The sequence below is a fragment of the Microplitis mediator genome, chromosome 6 (assembly GCF_029852145.1).
Source record: "Microplitis mediator isolate UGA2020A chromosome 6, iyMicMedi2.1, whole genome shotgun sequence".
In the NCBI taxonomy this organism is placed as follows: domain Eukaryota; kingdom Metazoa; phylum Arthropoda; class Insecta; order Hymenoptera; family Braconidae; genus Microplitis; species Microplitis mediator.
This window is the reverse complement of record NC_079974.1, coordinates 14,887,886-14,909,508: the sequence shown is the minus strand read 5'-3', so window position 1 is coordinate 14,909,508 and position 21,623 is coordinate 14,887,886. Positions and strand designations below refer to the sequence as shown.

The window sequence follows — 21,623 nt, the reverse complement described above, 5'->3', positions numbered from 1 at the left end:
CTCAGAGCCATGCTCTTTCGCCGTGCTTGCTATGCATATGTGTGATCAATACAATAGCTCCAGTACTATACAGTATAGTAAATAACGCCATACTTCTGGGACTCGTTACAATACTGTCTTGGAATATTTCACATACCATAGTATCTGTCTTGAGACCATACCAGCATAGTGTCGAACGCCATACATTTCTTTCCGTGTAGTCATTTTTAGAATCTCATTTAGAATAAATGTAAATTATTAATTAAGTAATTTAATTAGGATTTATTGTCTTCGCCAATATAAAAGTCGGTTAAATTTAAATAAAAAAAAAAAGTTATTATCCGTCGACTACTATTTTACTACGAGGTCACCCATTCAATTAATGTCTCACGTCGATGCTGCTCAACTTTGGTGGTCGCTGGATTGTAATCTGATCCTCTAGTCTGTTATACACTTATAATTAAGAAAAGTTTATGGCGTTACTTAATTCAAATAATCAAATTGATACATCCTACGTAAATAATGCACCTAATAATGAATTTGGTTTTGTACATAAATTACAATAGAATTCATTAGATACATATAATCAAATCTATTTATCTATAAACTTATAAAGATTCGTATATGAATCGATATCGATTTATACTTTTAAATTGCTGCCGAAACCTTTGAACATTTTAAAGTATTGGGGATTTGAGTTTGATTGATAGTTGACAAAATGAAAATTTAATAACATTGCACGGGAAAAAATGCTGGAGTAGAATTTACCACACCAAACTAGTAAAAATTTTACTACACTTTGTGGTCGCCGCAATGACAACTGTAGTAACATAAGCCACAGTGTGCGTGATATTTTACTACTATAGGAGTTCTGTTTACTACTGTAATGTGGTAAAACTTTGTAGTTTCCACAACTACTTAATGTAGTATAAAATACTTATTTTGTGGTTTTGGGAACCACATAATTTTATATGAATTGGTATCTGTTACTATTTTTGGAGTATACAATACCAGATTACTTGTACAATCTACTCCAATATATGGTAAAATGATTGAAAGAAGAAAATAACAGCGCCACCTATAACTTTTTTACTCCATTCTGTGGGTATTCTCAACTTGTGTCATTGTATTTATTATTATAAATAATATTATAAAACATTATAAATGATAATATATATAATTAAAAATATTTATATACATAATTAAAAATCTCGGCGTGCAATTATAATTTACATAATTAAAAAAAAATATATATATAACAAATATAATACAAAAAAATTTGTTTTGTATTACCTGTCATTCTTCCTTTTGCTTACCTCACCTACAACTTCTATTAAATTTTATTTCTATGCTCTTATCAGTGAATCGTGATTTTAATGCAATTTTTCTAATCATTGCCTATTGAGTATTTGTTATTTATTAGAATTATAACTTTTAAATCGATGTTTTTTATATTTTCTATTAATAAAAATTAATACTTAATTATTCTAAGTTTATGCTTATACGAGAATTTATTAATTACAAATATATTTTTAAAATTATCATTATCGGGTATTGATACAAAGTAGGCTTTTGAAATTTAAGTCCTTATTATTTTAAGTTATTCATTAATAAATTCATTTTTATATCATTTTAATTTGATATACTGTAAGTGTGAAGAATCTAAGATTAATTTTTATAACGTTTTCAATATCATAAAAACTAATGATCGTTATCTAACAGATATTTAATTAATACATTACGAATAAAATATATTCTACTATGTTGTGGAGTAAAATGAACCACAGTGGTTATTTAATGCTAGTTCTTATTACTACTTACTGTAGTAAATGGTACTACAGGTTGTGTACTACAGTGTACTAGTAACTGTTACTAAACGTGTAGTTATCCTATATATTACTAGTCAGTGTAGTAAATGGAACTCCATTTGTAGTAAATTTAACTACACATTTTTTTCCGTGTGATATTAAAAAATTGTCATATTATGTAATATATATTGAACCTAGATACATAATTAAATATTTATAGGTTTCACATCAATGAATCCTGATCAGATCTAATCATACATAGACATATTGAGACAATGTGAATTGTCATCTTCTCCCTCAGCCTTGCGGTTCCCATTTTTCCCCGTCTTGTTGCCGTCTGAAACCACCTAAAGCTAGAGTCATAGTGCCATGGTCACATGACTAATTATCACCTCAACGCATGACCGTGAGGGGAAGTGGGGAGCGAGCCCAAAAACTCAGCCCTAAGACCCTACGGTGATTGAACTTCACTTCGATCCTGGATCAATTAGCGATAAGACGTATAATTTAGTTTTACTGTCAATACTAGCAATTTATTTGCGACTTTGTTAATACGGATAACTACTTTGTAAATCGGGAAATTAACTTGCGTTATAGTTGTATTACTGGCAATTCTCTTGCGATATACTTTACTGTCCAAGTTTACTGATTATTATAAACAAAGTTAGTTCAATTAGATATTACTGTCGTTGCCGGCGATATAATCACAATATAAAATTATACTGTGCCACGCATCTGTCTACATTACATCCAGCGCTTGCACTTTCTTGTAATTTTTATTATTATAATTGGCAATAAACAATCATCCCTGATTAAAAAAATGTATTTGACAGGATTAAAATTTTAATACTTTCAAATCCTGCTAAATACCGTAAATCCTTTTTCAAAATTCACGATTAATCATATTAAATACTTTTTAATACTAAAATGATCGAAAGGAGTAGAAGGATATAAAAGGATTCAACCAGTATTTAAAATTTTTAATGCTATCGAATACTTTTTAATCCTGAAATAAAGTTTTTATTTCAATATCTTTTTAGGATATAAACGGATTTAACCAGTATTTGAAATTTTTAATGCTATTGAATACTTTTTAATCCTGAAATAATGTTTTCATTCCGTTATCTTTTTAGGATATAAACGAATTTAATCAGTATTTGAAATTTCTAATGCTACCGAATACTTAGTAATCCTTAAATAATTTTTTTATTTAATTATCTTTTTAGGATATAGAAGGATTTAACCAGTGTTCGAAATTTCTAATGCTACCGAATACTTTTTAATCCTGAAATAATGTTTTTATTTCATAACCTTTTTAGGATATAGAAGGATTGAACCAGTATTTGAAATTTCTAATGCTATTGAATACTTTTTAATCCTGAAATAATTTTTTTAGGATTAAAAAGTATTTAAAAGTATTTAACAGTTTAAATCATTTCAAATCCTGTTAAATCATGTTTTCAGGATTAAATAGTATTTAACAGAATTAAAAAATTTGAATCATGTTAAATCCTTCTGAATCATATTTTCAGGATTCGATAGCATTCATAAGGATATAAATTTTTTTAATCCTGTCAAATACTTTTGTTTAATCAGGGATATTGCACTTGTTAATCATTCACTGTATCTTTTATCTGTTCATCCTATTTATTTCCTATTTTACTGGTAAGCTTATCGAATAGTCTGATAAAATAAATATTAATTAAGTTACAAATAGTCATTTGACCATCAATAAGAATATTCTATAATTTTATAAGCCGTGAGGTAAGTTGATAAGTTTTCTCATACGTTGCCGAGTTTGAATAAGTGCGGGTCTTTGCTTTGCAAGAACTCCAGCCCACTGCTCTGTCCAAGTAAAATAAAATTTGTTAGAGGCCAGCCTAAGCCAGGGTTCAACCCGCGAATTCTGGTGGCTGCTGGTAAAAATCGCGAAGACGAAAAGCGATTTGTCCCAATATATAACAATATATAACTACATATAAGTTTATATCAGTCATTTCTGATCAGATCCAATCATATATAAACTTATGCACGACTATACATAAATTTATATTAGCCATGTCTGATCAGATCTAGTCATGTATTAACTCATATATAAGCGTATATATGATCATACATAGGCGGATATAATTCAGGTCTGATCAGATCTAATTATATATAGACCTATATATAACTTTATACATATACACTAATGGAAAAAATTAAAGGATCAAAAAAAAATTCTAAATTTTTAGGCGGTTTTCAACAGGCTCTAACTTTGAGAGAAATGGTCGTACAAGAAAAAAAAAAAAAGGAAATTGTAGCTCCAAGTATCTACTTTATGGATTAGAACTTAAAAATTTTTTAGCGTCAGCAGTTTTTGAGTAATCTTAGAAAAACCAACGACAAAAAAGTTTTCAAATTTAAAAAATTTTTTTTTTTTGGTCTCCGAGCGTGGAAAAAATTATTTTTGCTTAACCACTATAAGGATCGGATACCTCCATTATTCAGCTTTAATTTCTTTTTTTATGGACCTTGATACGTCCACTTCTCGCCGAGATATCGGTCTTCAAATGGAAAAGGATCCTTTTGTCTTTGATTATCGATATCTCAAAAACCAATGATCGCACAGAAAGTTAATGGTGGGTTTTAAAATCTTGAATAAATTTCCTTCAACGATTAGCCATTGCTTTTTCGAAAAAAAAATTTTTTCCTATCGTCACATGAATTTAAAAATGCAACCAAAAAAGGACTTTTTGTGGTTTTTTAGAAAATCAAACGCTGAAACGGAAATATTGTGGAAATCGATAATGTTGACTGTGCATTTTACAGTTCAATATGTCCACAAAAACCCTGCAGAGAGCCAGATTAATCCAACCAGCCGTTTTTTTTGTTTTACGCGATCAAATTTTAAAAAAAATTAAAGGATCACTTTTTTTGCTCTGAAAAGCTCATAATCTTTAACAAGATGAAAACAAACATTTTTTCGGAGCTTTGTCCACAATTTTATTGCAGACAGTGCTTAAATTTCCAAAAAAGAAAAAACTTTTTTTTTGAAACAAAATTTTCAAAAAAAATTTTTTCAAAAAAATTTTTTTTTTGGATAACTTTAGGAAATTTACGAAACCAACACCCAATCATTTTTAACACGTTTACGTCGCTGCATTCCGTGATTTTATTGATCTCTCAGTCATTAAATTCAAAAAAAATTTTTTTTTTTGAAATTTTTGTTTCAAAAAAAAAGTTTTTTCTTTTTTAGAAATTTAAGCACTGTCTGCAATAAAATTGTGGACAAAGCTCCGAAAAAATGTTTGTTTTCATCTTGTTAAAGATTATGAGCTTTTCAGAGCAAAAAACGTGATCCTTTAATTTTTCTAAAAATTTGATCGCGTGAAACAAAAAAACGGCTGGTTGGATTAATCTGGCTCTCTGCAGGGTTTTTGTGGACATATTGAACTGTAAAATGCACAGTCAACATTATCGATTTCCACAATATTTCCGTTTCAGCGTTTGATTTTCCAAAAAACCACAAAAAGTCCTTTTTTGGTTGCATTTTTAAATTCATGTGACGATAGGAAAAAATTTTTTTTTTGAAAAAGCAATGGCTAATCGTTGAAGGGAATTTATTTAAGATTTTAAAACCCACCATTAACTTTCTGTGCGATCATTGGTTTCTGAGATATCGATAATCAAAGACAAAAGGATCCTTTTCCGTTTGAAGACCGATATCTCGGCGAGAAGTGGACGTATCAAGGTCCATAAAAAAAGAAATTAAAGCTGAATAATGAAGGTATCCGACCCTTATAGTGGTTAAGCAAAAATAATTTTTTCCACGCCCGGAGACCAAAAAAAAAAATTAAAAAAATTTGACAATTTTTTTGTCGTTGGTTTTTCTAAGATTACTCAAAAACTGCTGACGCTAAAAAATTTTTAAGTTCTAATCCATAAAGTAGATACTTGGAGCTACAATTTCCTTTTTTTTTTTTCTTGTACGATCATTTCTCTCAAAGTTAGAGCTTGTTGAATATCGCCTAAAAATTTAGAATTTTTTTTTGATCCTTTAATTTTTTCCATTAGTGTAGTTCGAAACATAATTATGTATTGGTCAGACATGATCAGATCAAATTATATATAACGTCATGCATAATTATATATGGAGGTAGATATGATTATATATAATCATACATAATTTCATATATAATTATATATTTCATATATATAATCATACATAATTATATATAATTAGGCAAAATCATTTTTTCCCGGGACTTGACCCTGCTTAAAAAATCTCATAGAATCCATTAGATTCTCATAAATTCCTACAGAAATTTTATAAGAATGAATGAGTTCTATGAGAAGTGCTATAGTTAAGTATAGGGCCTTATACATACAGCTATAAGAATCTATCGGATTTTTTAAGCAGGGGAGTCATTAATCCGAACAAAAGAATCTTTAGCTGCTGCTGTTGCTCCTAAAAAAGATTGGTTACAAAAAATTGACGAAATAATTGAAAACGGTTGCTCTGACAAGATAGGCGCTGCTGAAAATGAAGTTTGAAGCTCAGGTGACATTGATTGGCAGAGGGCGTCTAGTATATGATGGGGACAACTGAATCGATCGCAGCGCTTGATGTGGGCCCACGGCTTGAAGTGACGTCCCTATCCAAAAATTCCCATAGAATCCAATCAACTGCGACAAAAACTGCATAGAAACCAATACAGTCTATAAGATTCTATGCGGTTTTTGTCGCAGTTGAGTGGATTCTATGGGAATTTTTGGATAGGGGGCACAATTTCGTTGAATCATGCTCTTGTGGAAAATAAACATGTGAATATTAAGTTTATAAATAGTTTATAATAGTTATTGTGTCATTAATGTTTGCCTCTGCTCATCGTTTAAAGTTAAAACAATATTTTATAATTTACTGATTCAAATCCGGTTTGGATAATGATTTTTATGATTGCCGAAAAATAATATTTTAAAAAAACATTATAAGTTAATACTTTCTTAGTTACGATTCATAAGCAAATTATCATGAATTAAAATAAAATTATTTACTAGAATTTTGTTAAAAAACGCAATTTACTATTCTACTATCTTTTAAAATTTTATTATTGTAGTTGTCATGTATTATTTGTTTTGATTTTATCGGTTAACCTTATTCTATTCTAAAATAATAGTATTTATTATTTATTAAAATTGTTTATCCCTAGTTTCTTTATCGAAATATATTCAATTTAATTTTCTCTATCAAAAATACAATTGCACTTTTTTATTTATACCATTATAAATTTTTGTATTTTGATTCTATACCAAATTTTCATTTTTTACACTGATTTTATGTATCTATTATAATTCTCGAGCATGATTTTTTGTAACCATCAGATGGCGTTTTCGTCGCGCCTCCTGCCAATAGTGTCACTGATAATGATTGCTCTATGAATTATGACCGCTTTTTCACTGGTGATGACGATGATGGTGATGATAATAATGATGAAGAAACAGAAAAGATGCCAAAAAAAAAGAAATTGAACATGAACATTTACCACATGGAAAAAAGAAAACAGGAATAATTGCTGTTCAAACGAGCATCTATTACATTTTCAAATAGTAACGCAGAGCTTCACAAACGAAACTGTAAAAGTTGAAGTTTGGCGCCGTGCAGCAAGTTTTAGATTTTAAGTATGAAATATTACAGTTTGAAAATGCATTAAGTTTACTTTCTCACACTGTAATATTTAAAGAAAATTATCAAAGTGTTATTCGATAAGCTTTAAAACTTACAGTTTTTCTCAGCAAGTTTTACGTTAAAATTTTTGAAACTTGTTTCTCAAAATAGCGATATTGCCACTATAAACTGTAAATTTTACATTTTCAGTTGGTAATATTTGTGTTTATTCTTTTGAATAATCTAGTTTGAATAGTGATAGAACCCACTACGAAATGTAAATTTTAAAGTTTCAACATCAGGGTGGCCACGAACCGGGAAAACCGGGAATTTATCAGGGAATTTAATGCAACCAGGAAATATCATGGGAATGTCAGGGAATTTCGAAAAGTATCCGGGAATTAAATTGTAACAGTTCCAAATTTCAAAAATTTTCAATTATACACGTTAGTTATAAAAATTAAGGGATGTCAAAAAAATTTCAAATTTTTAAGTGATTTTCAACAGTTTGTAACTCGAAGGAAAATGATCATACGACAAAAACAAAAAATCAAATCGTAGCTTCAAGTTTCTAGTTTTCTGATTTGGTCTTTATATTTTTTTATTATGTGCGGTTCCGGAGTACCCGATGAAAAAAGATTTTATACAATTGTATAAAATTATATACAAAAAATGGCCCGATCCAATTGTATACAACTATATAAAAATTGTATACAATTCTATACAAAATGTATACAATTGGATCGGGCCATTTTTTCTATCCAATTATATATAGTCTATATATAATTGTATAAAATCTTTTCATCGGGTAATCCTAAGAAAACTGTCGAAAAAGAAATTTACCAAATTTTTGCTCGTCTTAAAAACAGTCTTCGAGCTTCAATAAATTTTTTTCGATAATTTTCATTGATTTTTGATTGCTCCGGAATCGTGCATAGTAAAAAATTTAAAGACCAGGTCAAAAATCTAGACACTTGAAGCTACAGTTTGACTTTTTGTTTTCACTGTACGACCATTTTCCTTCGAGTTCCCTTAGAGGAGACGGTGATTGGTCCAAGCTTGGTAAACGACTGGCGCAACTCTACATAACTTTGGGACAAGAGTTAAATTGAAGCTTGGCCCAAGCCAGTCTAAGTCTCGAAATGATAACCTCCTCCCAAGCTTGGCTGCCAGACTTGTGCCACGACTGTTGCTAAATAAGCACCTATGCTTATTAAAAATAAATTGAAAAAAAAAAAAAAAAAATATTAGTAGACATGTGCGGGATGGTAACATATGGAAATAAATTTGTACACAGAGAAATCAGGTGGATCGATGAAACTAATTTTTTTTTTGCATTTGCTGGGTCTCGAACCTGGTCCTTCATGACTGCTAGGCAAGCGTCTTATCCACTAGGCTGTTACGCTGTTCACAGAAGCCAGGAGTTTTTAGGTACCATTTGTTATTTAGACTGGTAAACTAAGGCTTGTCACTTGTATGATGGCTGAACCTTGTCCCAAGACTGGCAAGCCAAGGCTTGTCACTTGAGCATTGGCTGAACCTTGTCCCAAGACTGGCAAACCAAGGCTTGTCACTTGAGTATTGGCTGAACATTGGCCCAAGACTAGCAAACCAAGGCTTGTCACTTGAGCATTGGCTGAACATTGGCCCAAGACGGGCAAACCAAGGCTTGTCACTTGAGCATTGGCTGAATCTTGTCCCAAGACTGGCAAACCAAGGCTTGTCACTTGAGTATTGGCTGAATCTTGGCCCAAGACTGGCAAACCAAGACTCGTCACTTGAACGTTGGTCGGATCTCGGACCAACCTTGGGAGGCCGAGCCTCGGTAGCCCAGTATTGTGCCAAGACTGGCCCCGTTGTCAATATTTTTTTTCCTACAAGGGTTACAAACTGTTGAAAATTACTGAAAAATTTGAAATTTTTTTAATATCCCTTAATTTTTGTAACCAGTGTATTTTGAATTTATTTAAATTGTAAAATTTCTTATTAAATATTTAAACTTACATATTTTTAACATCGAATAATCAAAAGTAGGCAATATTAATTTATTTTATTATTGCCTTTTTTTCTGGTTCCTCGAATGATTTCATTATCAAATTTAATTATTAAAAATGGAAATATAATAAAAACTTTGAATATCTAAATGATATGAATGAAATTTCTAAATCAGGGAAAAATGTGAAAAACTTTACTGGAAAACCGGGAAATTCGACGCGGCTTTTTAATCCCTACAAGCTGAGAGAAATTGAGCTTGATCGGTAGGGCTCGTTCGGAGGTATTCCAAAAATAAAATTTTTTCACAAAATGTTTTTTTTTTGATAACTAGGAATGTGCTCGATGGATTAATTCTAAAATCTAATCAGCTCTAAAACTTTATGAGCCGCGTTGAATGCCACCCCAACCATCAAAATCAGTTGATTCGTTCAAGAGAAACCCTTGTCGAAAGAATTAAAAAAAAATTTTTTTTTTTCATTTTTTTTCGAATTATCTCAAAAACGACTAGATAAATGAATTCCAAAATCTGATCAGCTTTAGAACTTGACAAAGCGCGTCGATTGCTACCTTAACCGTCTCAATTGGTCAATTCGTTCAAGATAAGAGATATCGTTGGAAAAAAAAATGGTAAAAACGTTTTTTTCGAAAACAACGGAATACAAAATTATTTTCGAGCCCGAAAATATATTCACAACAATATATATAAGCTCCTTGAGCTCGAAAATAGCGGGAAGTTTTAGGGCTGGCCCACAGGGTCAACCGATAAACCGATTGTTTTCATTGTTTCTCTCTATCAACTACTGGTGACAGCACTAGCGTATCAATAAGTTTGAAAAAAAAAGCGAAATCTAACACAAAAAGCGGGATATTTAAAAAAAAATGTTAGTAAACAAATATTAAACTGAAAATAAAAAATAAAAAAATCAAATTGATAATTTGTCAGTTGAATAAAAGTTCATAATAAAAAAAAAATACATTAATATTACATAATAAAAGTAATGATTAAAAATAAAATGAACGATTTAGGTGTGCACTTTTGGATTTTCCAACATTTTTAACCTCCCGCTAAAAAAATTGAAAATTTTCAAAAATTCGGGAAGTTATTGGTTTCGGTCCGATTTACGAAAATCGAATTTTCATCAGATGTCGACGTTTTGAGGTCCTAGGAAGCTATTCTGACTAATTTCAAGATGATGTCCGAGTGTATGTATGTATGTATGTATGTATGTACGTACGTACGTACGTATGTAAATACCTGTATCTTTTGAACGGATGAACCGATTTTGAACTTTAAGGTGTCATTCGACGCGGCGTCAATATCTTGAAGCTGTGAGAAATTGAGCTTGATCGGTAGGGCTCGTTCAGAGATATTCAAAAAATAAAATTTTTTCAAAAATGTTTTTTTTGGATAACTTTTAATGTGCTCGATGGATTGATTCCAAAATCGACTGGGCTCTGAAGCTTCATAAGCCGCGTCGAACGCCACTTCAACCATCAAAATCGGTTCATTCGTTCAAGAGAAACCGTTGTCGAAAAAAATAAAAAAAAAATTTTTTTTTTAGTTTTTTTAAAATTTCTCAAAAACGACGCAATAAATCAATTTCAAAATTTGATCAGCTTTAGAACTTGATAAAACGCGTCGATTGCCACCTTAACCGTCCCAATCGGTAAATTCGATTAAGAGATATCGTTGGAGAAAAAATAGTAAAAAACGTATTTTTTCGAAAACAACGGCATACAAAAGTATTCTCGAATTTGAAGAGCTCGAATATGTATTCACAACAATGTTTTCGAGCTCCTTGAGCTCGAAAATAGCAGGAAGTTTTAGGGCTGGCCCACAGGGTCCACCGATAGACCGATTTGTTTTTTGATATTACATTTGAAGTCTGCTTATACTGTTTGTGTTTACTCAAATGCTGAGAAACGAAAATATACATACATAATAAAATGTATAACAAGACGAGTTCTAATCTAAAGTACTACAAGTACGTTTGAAACACAATAAGTAATCAAAGAAATACTTTTAAAATATAAAATAGCTGTGAAATTTACAGATTATCTTATTCACAATAAAATACATCTGACGAAATTGGATTATAATAGGAAATGCATAGGTAATGAGAAATGAAAACGATATTTTCAAAATTTTTTGATTCCATCACAACTTTCAAGGCAAACAAATTATTGGAAGAAATGGTCAAAACTACTTGCAGATAATTATGAAAATTACTGGACTGCATTGTGCCTACCTTTTCCAACTCTGATTATTTTTTTTGCCCTTCTACAAGTACCGTCATATCGCAATGGAGTGCGTCGACATTGATTTTTTTCGTGATTGGTATCTGTGAGGAGTCACATAAATATAAAATTCAACCAATAGGATACTATTTCGTGTAATAAAAAAAAGTGATATGATATATTATCAGCTTTAACCACAAGAAACAAATAATCGGATCAAATAACAAGTCAATAAGTATAAGACAATTATTACACATCAACATATATATTTTCGCTTTTTTTTACGATTGCATACATATGATAAACAGTACAATTATTACACTTTCCAAGTTGTTTTATTTAAAAAGAAAAAGAAAAAAAAAAAAAAAAAAAATTCATCAATTTAATTTTTTATTTTATTCGCTACTACAATTATCATTCAACGTTTATTATTTTTTCTTTCAAATTTATTTTTCTTTATTACTTTTCTATTTGAATAATTATTTTTTTTTTGCCATCATAGATAGAGTCACATTCTTACATGACTCATAGATATTTACTTAAATTTTTGTCAAATGACTTTTTAGAGTACAGACTATTTAGTCTGATCATATGTTACTTTTACAATCTTAAACAAGAAACAATCAAAAAAATAATAATATAAGGTGAAAGACTTAATACCCGATGTAGGACTAGTACCCGATTAATCCATGTATTTTTTATCTATATTTATAAATATAGATATACAAATACAAGGAGTAATCGGGCATTCGTTCTTCATCGGGTATTAGGTCTTTTATTTTAATTGGAAATTGTAGTTTTTTCTTTTTACTTAGTCAAATTAATTTACATTGTACATGTAAAACGTATAAAGATACTGGAGAATAAGTCTAGTAATAATGCCATTTTTTAAAAATATATTACAAACAATTCAAAGCCGTTAAAAAAATAGAAAAAACGCCAAGAAAAAAAACTTTCAATAGATGTATTTTTCTTTCTTTTTCTCCATAAAAATTTAGTTGCGGAGACTTTGGTTATAATGATTATGTATTTACGATGATTTAGATGATTTAATTTTAGTCATTTTTATCAAAGTCATGCTTATGCAATTTGTACCATTTCTTTGAAATATAATCGAACCTTGCTATAAAATTATTTGTATGTTTGTTTGCACAAACATTGCTCTCGATGTGGGTAAGATATAAATATTTTTCTAACGAAATTCGATTATATGTCAAGTTATACATATAAATTCATTAAAAATTTCCATTTAGAAAGATTGAGAAAAAAGACGATATAATAGACAGGCGGAGTGAAAAATTTCAAAACTCTTCTTAATTTTTACTTTGATATCACTTAAAATAATCGATGCATGTCTGAACATTATTTCGATTAATGTTTTTGTACAAATATGTACAAATAAAAAGAAAAAAAAAAACATTTGACCAGTAAACGGGATTTTGATATAAATTATGGTATAATGTATTTATTTGAAAGCATTCACTCTTTTGATATCATTTATTTTCTTTACTACTGTTATCATTCAGACGTTCATTATTTTATTACTTAAAAAAAAAATCCTGGGCGGCCTCAAAATTATCAAGTAAACAATTAAAAAAATTCCTATACAATAAAGTTTATTTCATCGGTCAACTGCTCATTTAAAAAGTATTTGATAAATTATTGTACACTAAATTTTATAAATGTTTTAAATAGCAGGTGTTTAAGTTTTTGTTGATTTCATTTTATTTTCTTAAATATACTTTATATTATATTCAATACAAGCTAAAGACTTTAAGTCTCTAAACTTAAATACTACCATTTAATTATTTATCATTATAAAAATTATCAAGTTTAATGCGTTTTACTTTTCACGCACATTAAGCAAATGATAATGGTTTTTTTGTTTTTTTTTCTATCACTTAGAAAAAGTTTTTATCATTAGTAAAACACAATTCGTCAAAAGATGACGACTTGGATGGCTTTTGTGTGAAAATATAAAAGCATGTGTGAATGTAAATAAATTTATACTATGTGCAAAGAAATCACACACAAATGAAATATTAACGCACAATTCTAGATCTTTTAGTATTTTTGTACACTGATAACTTGGTTACTCCACTAATCATAATATTTATTTAATAATAATTAATGTCAAATTTATATACACATATACACAATGTACAGAAAAATAGTTTGTATCTTAAAGGTACAAACCTAAATTAACTTACTCGCTTTGAGCGATAATATAAAAAAAAATTATAATAATAATATGTAACGTAAAATTTAAAACATCATAAACCTCAGTTACTATAATATAAATTAATCATTATTTATTGATCATTCAAGGACGCATTAAAATGTGACAACAATCAAATCTAAGTACGAATCCTTTTTCTGTATATCATATAAAGTTATTGCAACTGTACATTATCGCATATCAAATAAAAAAAAATCTAAACATTAAAAAAATTGAAAAACAAACTAAATGAAATAAAAAACGTTTTTAATGCTTGATTTTTTCGTGCATAAATAACGCACCAAAAAGGTAAGAAAATTCGCCAGCTTATCAAAATGCCGAAGACTCCTGCTCAAAACCAACTATCACTTATACTCTCGATGATAAATTATCAATTATTATTCAATCAATTTCATCAAAAGTATTTTTATAAAGAATAAAAATGATTGATATTACTTATATCAATTTTTCTTTTGTTTTAACTGTAGTTAGTTCAATAAATATTAACTGCTTGCAAAAAAAATTCCGATTCATTTCAACGTCTTCGGCTCTAAACCAGTTAACTCGATTAGCGAGCAACATTAACACATGTGATTTTTTTATTTTCTTCAACCAAAAACAATTTGTTTGATGGAGCCTTCACGGTTTTCCATCAAAATATTTCTGCTTATCTCTTTTATTGTTGAGATATCGAGCAGTTCAAAAATTTAAGCCTCAACCATATTAATAAACATTTAATTTTTTTAAGTTTCACGTTCTTTTTTGACTTTCAGGCCAGTGCCCGCAGTGTCTTCAGCGAGTATAGTAGCAATTTCGCCTTGCATGAACGCCCAAGGTACTTGACTATCAGCCAAAGGACATTTTTCTCCACTCGGACAATAAACCTACAACACACGGGTATATAAATTTTCATGTTTGTCATTAAATTTAAAAAAAAAATGAATGCCATAAAAGATACTGACCTCTGATCCAGCACCCTGTCTCTTAATGCTTTCTCGGCTACATGGGAAACAAAACTTGTGATGAGGGACACTAGGGCATTGAACAAAGTGAGTGTCCTCGAGACGACCTTGGCAAAGTGTACACTTGAGTGCAGGCGCAGTCACTGGTTCAGATCCAGTGGATTGGGCGGTTGCACCTTCTGATGATGTCATTACAGTTGTAGATGATACATGTCTAGATCCATTTTGTCTTCTTGTTGAAGATCCTAGATATAAAAATAATAAATAGTCAATTAATACAATAATTCTTAATTCAATAATTTATTATTATTAATTATATAATTAATGTAATACCTGAACTATTCGGACTATGTTGAGAGCCCCTGGAAACGCTGCGTTGCTGAGCATTGGATGCAGTTGTTGGAGGGCTTCTGCTAGTTGGACTGGGATTATTAGGAGGCTGTGATACAGGTTCAGGTGATGTTAAAGTATCAGCAACAGACATTAAAGCAGCCATTGGTGATGGACCTCCAGCTGTTCCCTGAAAAATGAAAATAATCATAAAATTTATACAATAGTGATTTGTAATTTTATTATAATAAGAAAATAGGAATAAAATTTACTTGATGATGATTCCCTTGTTGATTTCCACCTCCAGTCTCTTGAGGAGGAGGTGGTGGTGGAGGTGGACTAGTCCTTGGACGAAGAGGCGATCCACCACCATTAGTAGCAACGCTTGCCGGTGCCAATGGAATTGAAGGACCAACATAACCACCTGTAAAGAAAAAAATAAATAACTATATGTGCAGATTCGAATTTTTATTAGTTTAATGTCAATGTCAAATGCTTTTTTAGAAAATTAATAAAAAAAAACGAGAAAGTTTATGACAAAACTATAACTGAATCATCGAAAATTAAATTCATGTTCTTAGTCCTGTTGTATCTATTATATATGCGACTCACGCAATCAACTCTGAGCATGATAGAATGTTAAATATTCAATTTACAAACGTCTGATAGACATACGTACGTACAATAGTTAAAATATGTATTGATAATATTTACAATACAGCAGCTAAGTAAATTACTCATATACACTTGATTTTTTATTTTATTTTATTTTTTTTATCTACAACTTAAAATTTTTATATATTATAACAATTATATATTACTATACGTTGCTAAAATAACATAAGATGTGTCATTTTCTTAAAGAAAATAATCATAGTATGGGATAGTAAAAAAATAAAAATAAAAAATGTAAATAAAATATTGTCACGGAGTAAAACCGGTTCAAGAGTGAATCCAGCACGGAATCGGAGCGTTGAGTCAGTCAGTCAGTGAGACAACATGAAGCACGCAATCGCCAGTCGACGAGACATGTGACCGGTACTTTTCCGTGACCACAAGAACCATTAAGGCATACTCTATAGCGAGGAAAGAGGGATACGGTTCGAGCACTTTTTCCCTGCATATAGTACACGCAAACTTGATGTCGTGAAATAAGACTTGTAAAGCAACGTAAAAGAGACACGAAACACAAGGAGTAGGAGTAAGGGGTAATGGCTTAGTCACTGATCGTTGCGTTGCAGTTGCGGCCTTGTTTCAAAACCGCTGGTTATAATACACATTCACACACGGACAAACACACATCAATATATATATATACATATATATATATATATATATATATGTATATATATATCTTCGAAAAGATGACGTAGCTTACAGCTATTATAACAATTTATTGAATATTTCTATATATTCAATATTAACACAAACTCATGTCAATTTGTTGCGAAAACTGTTGAATGGTCGTTTAAACTCTCTATGTCGCTAGTAGTAGGAACCCTACCGGACGCCATATTGGTCAGAAGCGCTGATCGATCGAAAAACCTGTCGTTTTGCGTTAACTGATTCACGTAATGTTTTTATTTTGTATTTATTATTAATTATTTTTTAACAAATGAAAAAAAAATATTTATTAAGAATACTTGACAAAAAAAATTTCAATATAGATTCATGTATTGAGCAGATTTATACGTATTTTGAATCCAGATGAATACATGATTTCTAGTCGCAGACTAATTTTGCAAATATCACACGACTAGGAATTAATATTTATTTATTAATAATGATATTTATTTCATTTGAACAATGCATTTATTAAAAAAAAAAAAAAAAAAAAAAAAAAAAAAAAAAAATAAAGATATTTTAGATAATGAAAAAAAGATAATAAAAAATGTGTTTTGTATTCAATCATATTAATTGAATGACGTGAATTACAATAACCATTTTCAATAGAGTTTTAGTTTAGAATTAGTAAAAAGTTTTGGGAAAGAACTGTGTCAATTTAATTCACACTTACATATTTTAACATACTTTGATGAGTAACTCAAAACAATAATTTTATTGTTGAGATCATTTAACTGTTGTGAGAATGTAGAAGAATATATTTATTACTAAATTTAGGTGTATGTTTTGAACCCAGCAATAAATATATATTTGAAGTTTAGTTATTATACATAGAAAAAAAGGAATCCTTGAATGAAGAAAATAGTCGTTTCCAAATATAAATTCTTAAATTAGAATATCCTATTTTCTTGTTCGAAAAAATTTATTTTTCTAATTAAAATATATAAAGCTCTCAAATTGAGAAATTCAATCTTGATTTAAAAATATAAATTTTTGCTTTAAATGTTTTTTGTTTCTTCGAATAAGAAAACAACTTAGTTGGCTCAAGAAAATCAAGCTCTTGGTTTCGGAAGATACTAACTCCTTCTAAAAACATCGTTCTCTCGAATGTAGTCGATATCGATTCATTTCAATACATCGAGTTTTTAAACTATCAATTTTTGATTAAAAAAATTAAAAAATTCATTTTAAAGTTAAATCACATTAATGTAAATTAAAAAATACTTTTATTTAAAATATATGAAATCAGTTCAATTTTAAATTAATTTCTTTTATTAAAAATTCAATTCTCAGGATACATACAATTAATCATAAAAATATATTGTGATCTTTCATTACAATTAAAAATTTTTTTTGTTTACAAAAAGAAATGGAAGGTTTTGCCATTTATCCTGGCTTCATTGACACCATTAACTGCACGATACCATACTGAAAAGAAAATTTTATAAGAATTTAGAATCAGAAATGAAAACAAACTTGACTATCTGGTGTAATTAAAAACAGCATAAATAATAATTAACTTACTTTTTTGCGATTGAAACCACATCATTGAACTTAACTTGAATCAGGAGAAAAACACCAAATATTATGACTAATAACTACAATAATTCACATTTTTACTGAACACTTCAATTCAAAACAATATTTTTATATGAATAAATTAATTGTTCACTTAATAAACTAATACTATTAGAATATCGGTGTGAAGTATATAAATACAGCGCCAGCAGTTAGTTGACTCGTTTCATATTTTTAGGATTTTCGGGCGTCTACGTGTATACACAAAGTGGTATCCGAAGTAGAGAAGCAGCATATACCCGAGTGCCACTGTTATCCGCATGCTGCTATGAACGGAAACCAAGAGCTTGAATTTCTTGACTTGAATTTTTATTATTTTTGGTTCAAGTAATAGCCACTAGTTGGTTTGAGAAATTTCACCCCTTACGTAGAGAAATTAAATTTCATAGAATGAAATATTTTATGCATAAATGAAGAAAATCAAAATATTAATTCAAAAACAATTTACTTTCTTTAATAATTTTTTTTTTATTTTAACTAAAGTAATATATCTTTAACTTAAAGCTTTAATCCATTTCGGTTGAAAAAATAACTTTTTAAATCAAAATAATCAATATTAAGAGAAAATTTACTTTAATCAATGTACATTCTGTTTTCCTAAAAATTCTCTTGACTCAAGATAATTCTCTTTTAACCAAGATCACCTTTCGTTCAGTGTAGTATTTCGTTATTTTATAACTCGTCAAATTTATAATAATGTATTTATTCGAATGATTTTTCTTTATTTTTAATAAAAGATAAAGACTACGCAATGTAAATAATTTTTAATTTTAGGTTTAATCTTTTTTTATTAATGACATATAATAAAAAATAAAATTATGACAATTTACTGTACATTCAGATTATGATATGTTTATTTTTATAAACATATCACAATCTGAATGTACAGTAAATTGTCATAATTTTATTTTTGAAACAATTAAAATTATTTTTTTAAAAATAAGATGAGAACTTTTTATTATAAATTAAATTATGTTGCTTTTTAAAAAAATTTTTGTCGTATACTTATTAAAAAATTCTTAAAATTTATTATCATATATAACGGATATCTATTCACGATCAGAAAAGTAACGGTATTAATTCCTCTTTTCAAAGAAAAGTATATGCTACAAATCAATGGAATCGAATGAAAGCAAAAAATAAAGATATTTTAACAAAAAGTTTAATTAACCACACATTTTATATTTTTAAACACTTACTCTTACGATTAATTTCAATTCGATAAAATTAATAAAAAATTATAAAAATACAAGATTTTATACATTTTTTTTTACGTGTCTACATATAGAGCGAAACTTTTCTTTCCTGATAGGATTAAGTTATAATAGCGTAAAGAGTAACAGATATATACTATCGATCGGTCAACGTGTCACGCGTGAGTAAATAGGAGAGGGGAAAAAAACATACATAGGAATTAAAATGATGAGTCATAGATGCTTCAATCAACTGTATATAAGTGTATATAAGAGTGCTAAGTAATTATTTTATATATCTATTTTGATATTTAGTTGTATAAACTAAGATTCAATTTTAAAAATAAAATAAGACGAACATACGGAAAAGTCTTTCAATAGTTTGCTTCAGAGATTCATATCGAGAAAACCGGATCCATTCATTGGTCTAAATATATCATCGTGACGTCATGTGTCTGTACGTCATTGTCAACATTTATTTATTTATTTTTTTGTTTTTTAGCAAGTGTCATTTCTGATGTTTGTATACCTATTTAATGATTAAATAAAAATACCCACATTCATTTTCTTTCTTATTTATAACAAATATCCATCAAATGAAGAAAGCCAGATATCAATTCTTCAAAGTAATGTTATTAAATAGTTTTAAATTTATTGTTACGTTATAAAAATAATACGATAGAGAGAAAAACTTACCGTTGGCCTTGAATGTTGTAGCAGTCTCAAAACTAGGTGCTCTAACTGGATGTTTTTCTTTGCTTCTATCTTGAACATAGCTAACAGCAAGGCTAACAGCAGGAAGAGATTCACCTCGAGTAAGAGGTGGCCTGACTGGATGTTGTTCTTCAAGTGATAATCTTTTTTCTGGATGTTCATCTTCATCAATGGTAGATATTCCTCGTTTTAATTGTGTACTACGACTATGACTGAGATTTACATGATGAGTTACTGCAGCTAAATGAGCATTTGTCATTCTTACGTTATTGTTTCTCATGCCATTAGCCAATTCATGAGGTTCTTCATGCTGTTGTTGACGTGCTGCTGCAACTAGTTGTTGTTGTTGCTGCTGTTGTTGTTGTTGTTGTTGCTGTTGTCGTGAACTTGAATTAAAATCATTTATAGAATTACGATGATGAAGCTGTGAATAACTAGCAATATTGTGGTGCCTCGAATGAGCCTGACCGGCATTTTGAATTGGCAAAACATCGATATTTGTACCACCATTGTGTTCGGCGTGACTGGTACTTCTGTATGCTTTTGAAACCGATGGTCTTGTGTCCTGGAAGCCATGAGCTTTCTTCAGCTGTTTGGCTGACTCTAATACCAAATCTATTCTATCTGCGCCTTCGTAGTTGACGCAACCACGGCATACAGGTTCTGAAAAATCCGTTATCATAGCCCACGGCATACGCGGTAGGTCACAAAGATAACACTGTGTTCGTTTTCCCATCATCTTGATGATTTATTATTTTATTTACTGTTTTTAATCAGTAATATAAGAGTATTTATTTTTGTATTTAAATTTTCTATTAACACCACGTTGAAAAAAAAAACAATAATAATAAGTAATCCTTTATCTCATAATCTCTATTGAGATCATTTGTCCGTCTTTTCTTCTTTCACTAACACAAATAAAAACAAAAATAAACCAGTTGAAAATCGTAATTATATAAAAATCATAAATTAATTAAAAAAAAAAAAAAAAAATCACTCGGGATTCAGATTAATAATTTTTTCACTCTCACTTCTCACAGAGAGATGAGAATCTCAACCACTAGGTTTAAGCCACAAGGGTGGAGTCACGTCGAATGAAAAAGAAAAAAATATAAAAATAAATAAAATTTAAAATAAACTTTATATACAACTATGTTTTATAAATTTATTAAGTATTTAAATATATATTTACAAAGAAGTTAGTTACATATATTTTCTAAATAAATTTCATGGACTTCACTGGTATATTAAAATTGTATTGAACAAATTAATATCACGAAAATAACACAGCGGTAACAAACGCGGAACGCTCGAGAATGCGACGTTGAAACTCACTTACGGGTGTAACCCCCCACTACACTTAGTAGAGCTCAAGCTTTGGCCAATGGGTAAACGTGGCGTCACAAAACGCGACGTCACGATTTATTTGCGCATGCGTCTTATATTCCGCGCAGCTTCTCTCCTTACGTTGCATTCTCGCGCGACTGACCGGCTAGCTCTCTTTTCCCCGCGTACGTGACGCTCGACCCCGGGGGACACGTACACAGAGCGCAACGGCAAACCGGGATCGTGCGATTGTGTTAGCAAACAAGTCAGCATCACACCCGCCAAAAATGA

The 21,623-nt window shown here is 29.6% G+C and overlaps 1 protein-coding gene and 1 long non-coding RNA gene across 2 annotated transcripts; both read right to left on the bottom strand.

Annotated features, from left to right (window-relative positions):
* Window positions 1-11,840: 11,840 nt before the first annotated feature.
* Window positions 11,841-21,380, bottom strand: LOC130669578 (interferon regulatory factor 2-binding protein-like A). Its single transcript, XM_057472562.1, has 5 exons — window positions 19,989-21,380; window positions 15,450-15,601; window positions 15,181-15,367; window positions 14,848-15,092; window positions 11,841-14,769 (listed from the first exon to the last, which is right to left on the bottom strand). Exons 1-5 carry the CDS (start codon window positions 20,743-20,745, stop codon window positions 14,629-14,631), a joined length of 1,482 nt encoding a protein of 493 aa, XP_057328545.1. The 5' UTR covers window positions 20,746-21,380; the 3' UTR covers window positions 11,841-14,628.
* On the bottom strand, window positions 17,157-19,966 carry LOC130669579 (uncharacterized). The gene is made up of 3 exons (XR_008990220.1): window positions 19,299-19,966; window positions 18,046-18,461; window positions 17,157-17,949 (listed from the first exon to the last, which is right to left on the bottom strand). It is a non-coding gene; the product is annotated as an uncharacterized LOC130669579 (long non-coding RNA).
* Window positions 21,381-21,623: the final 243 nt, after the last annotated feature.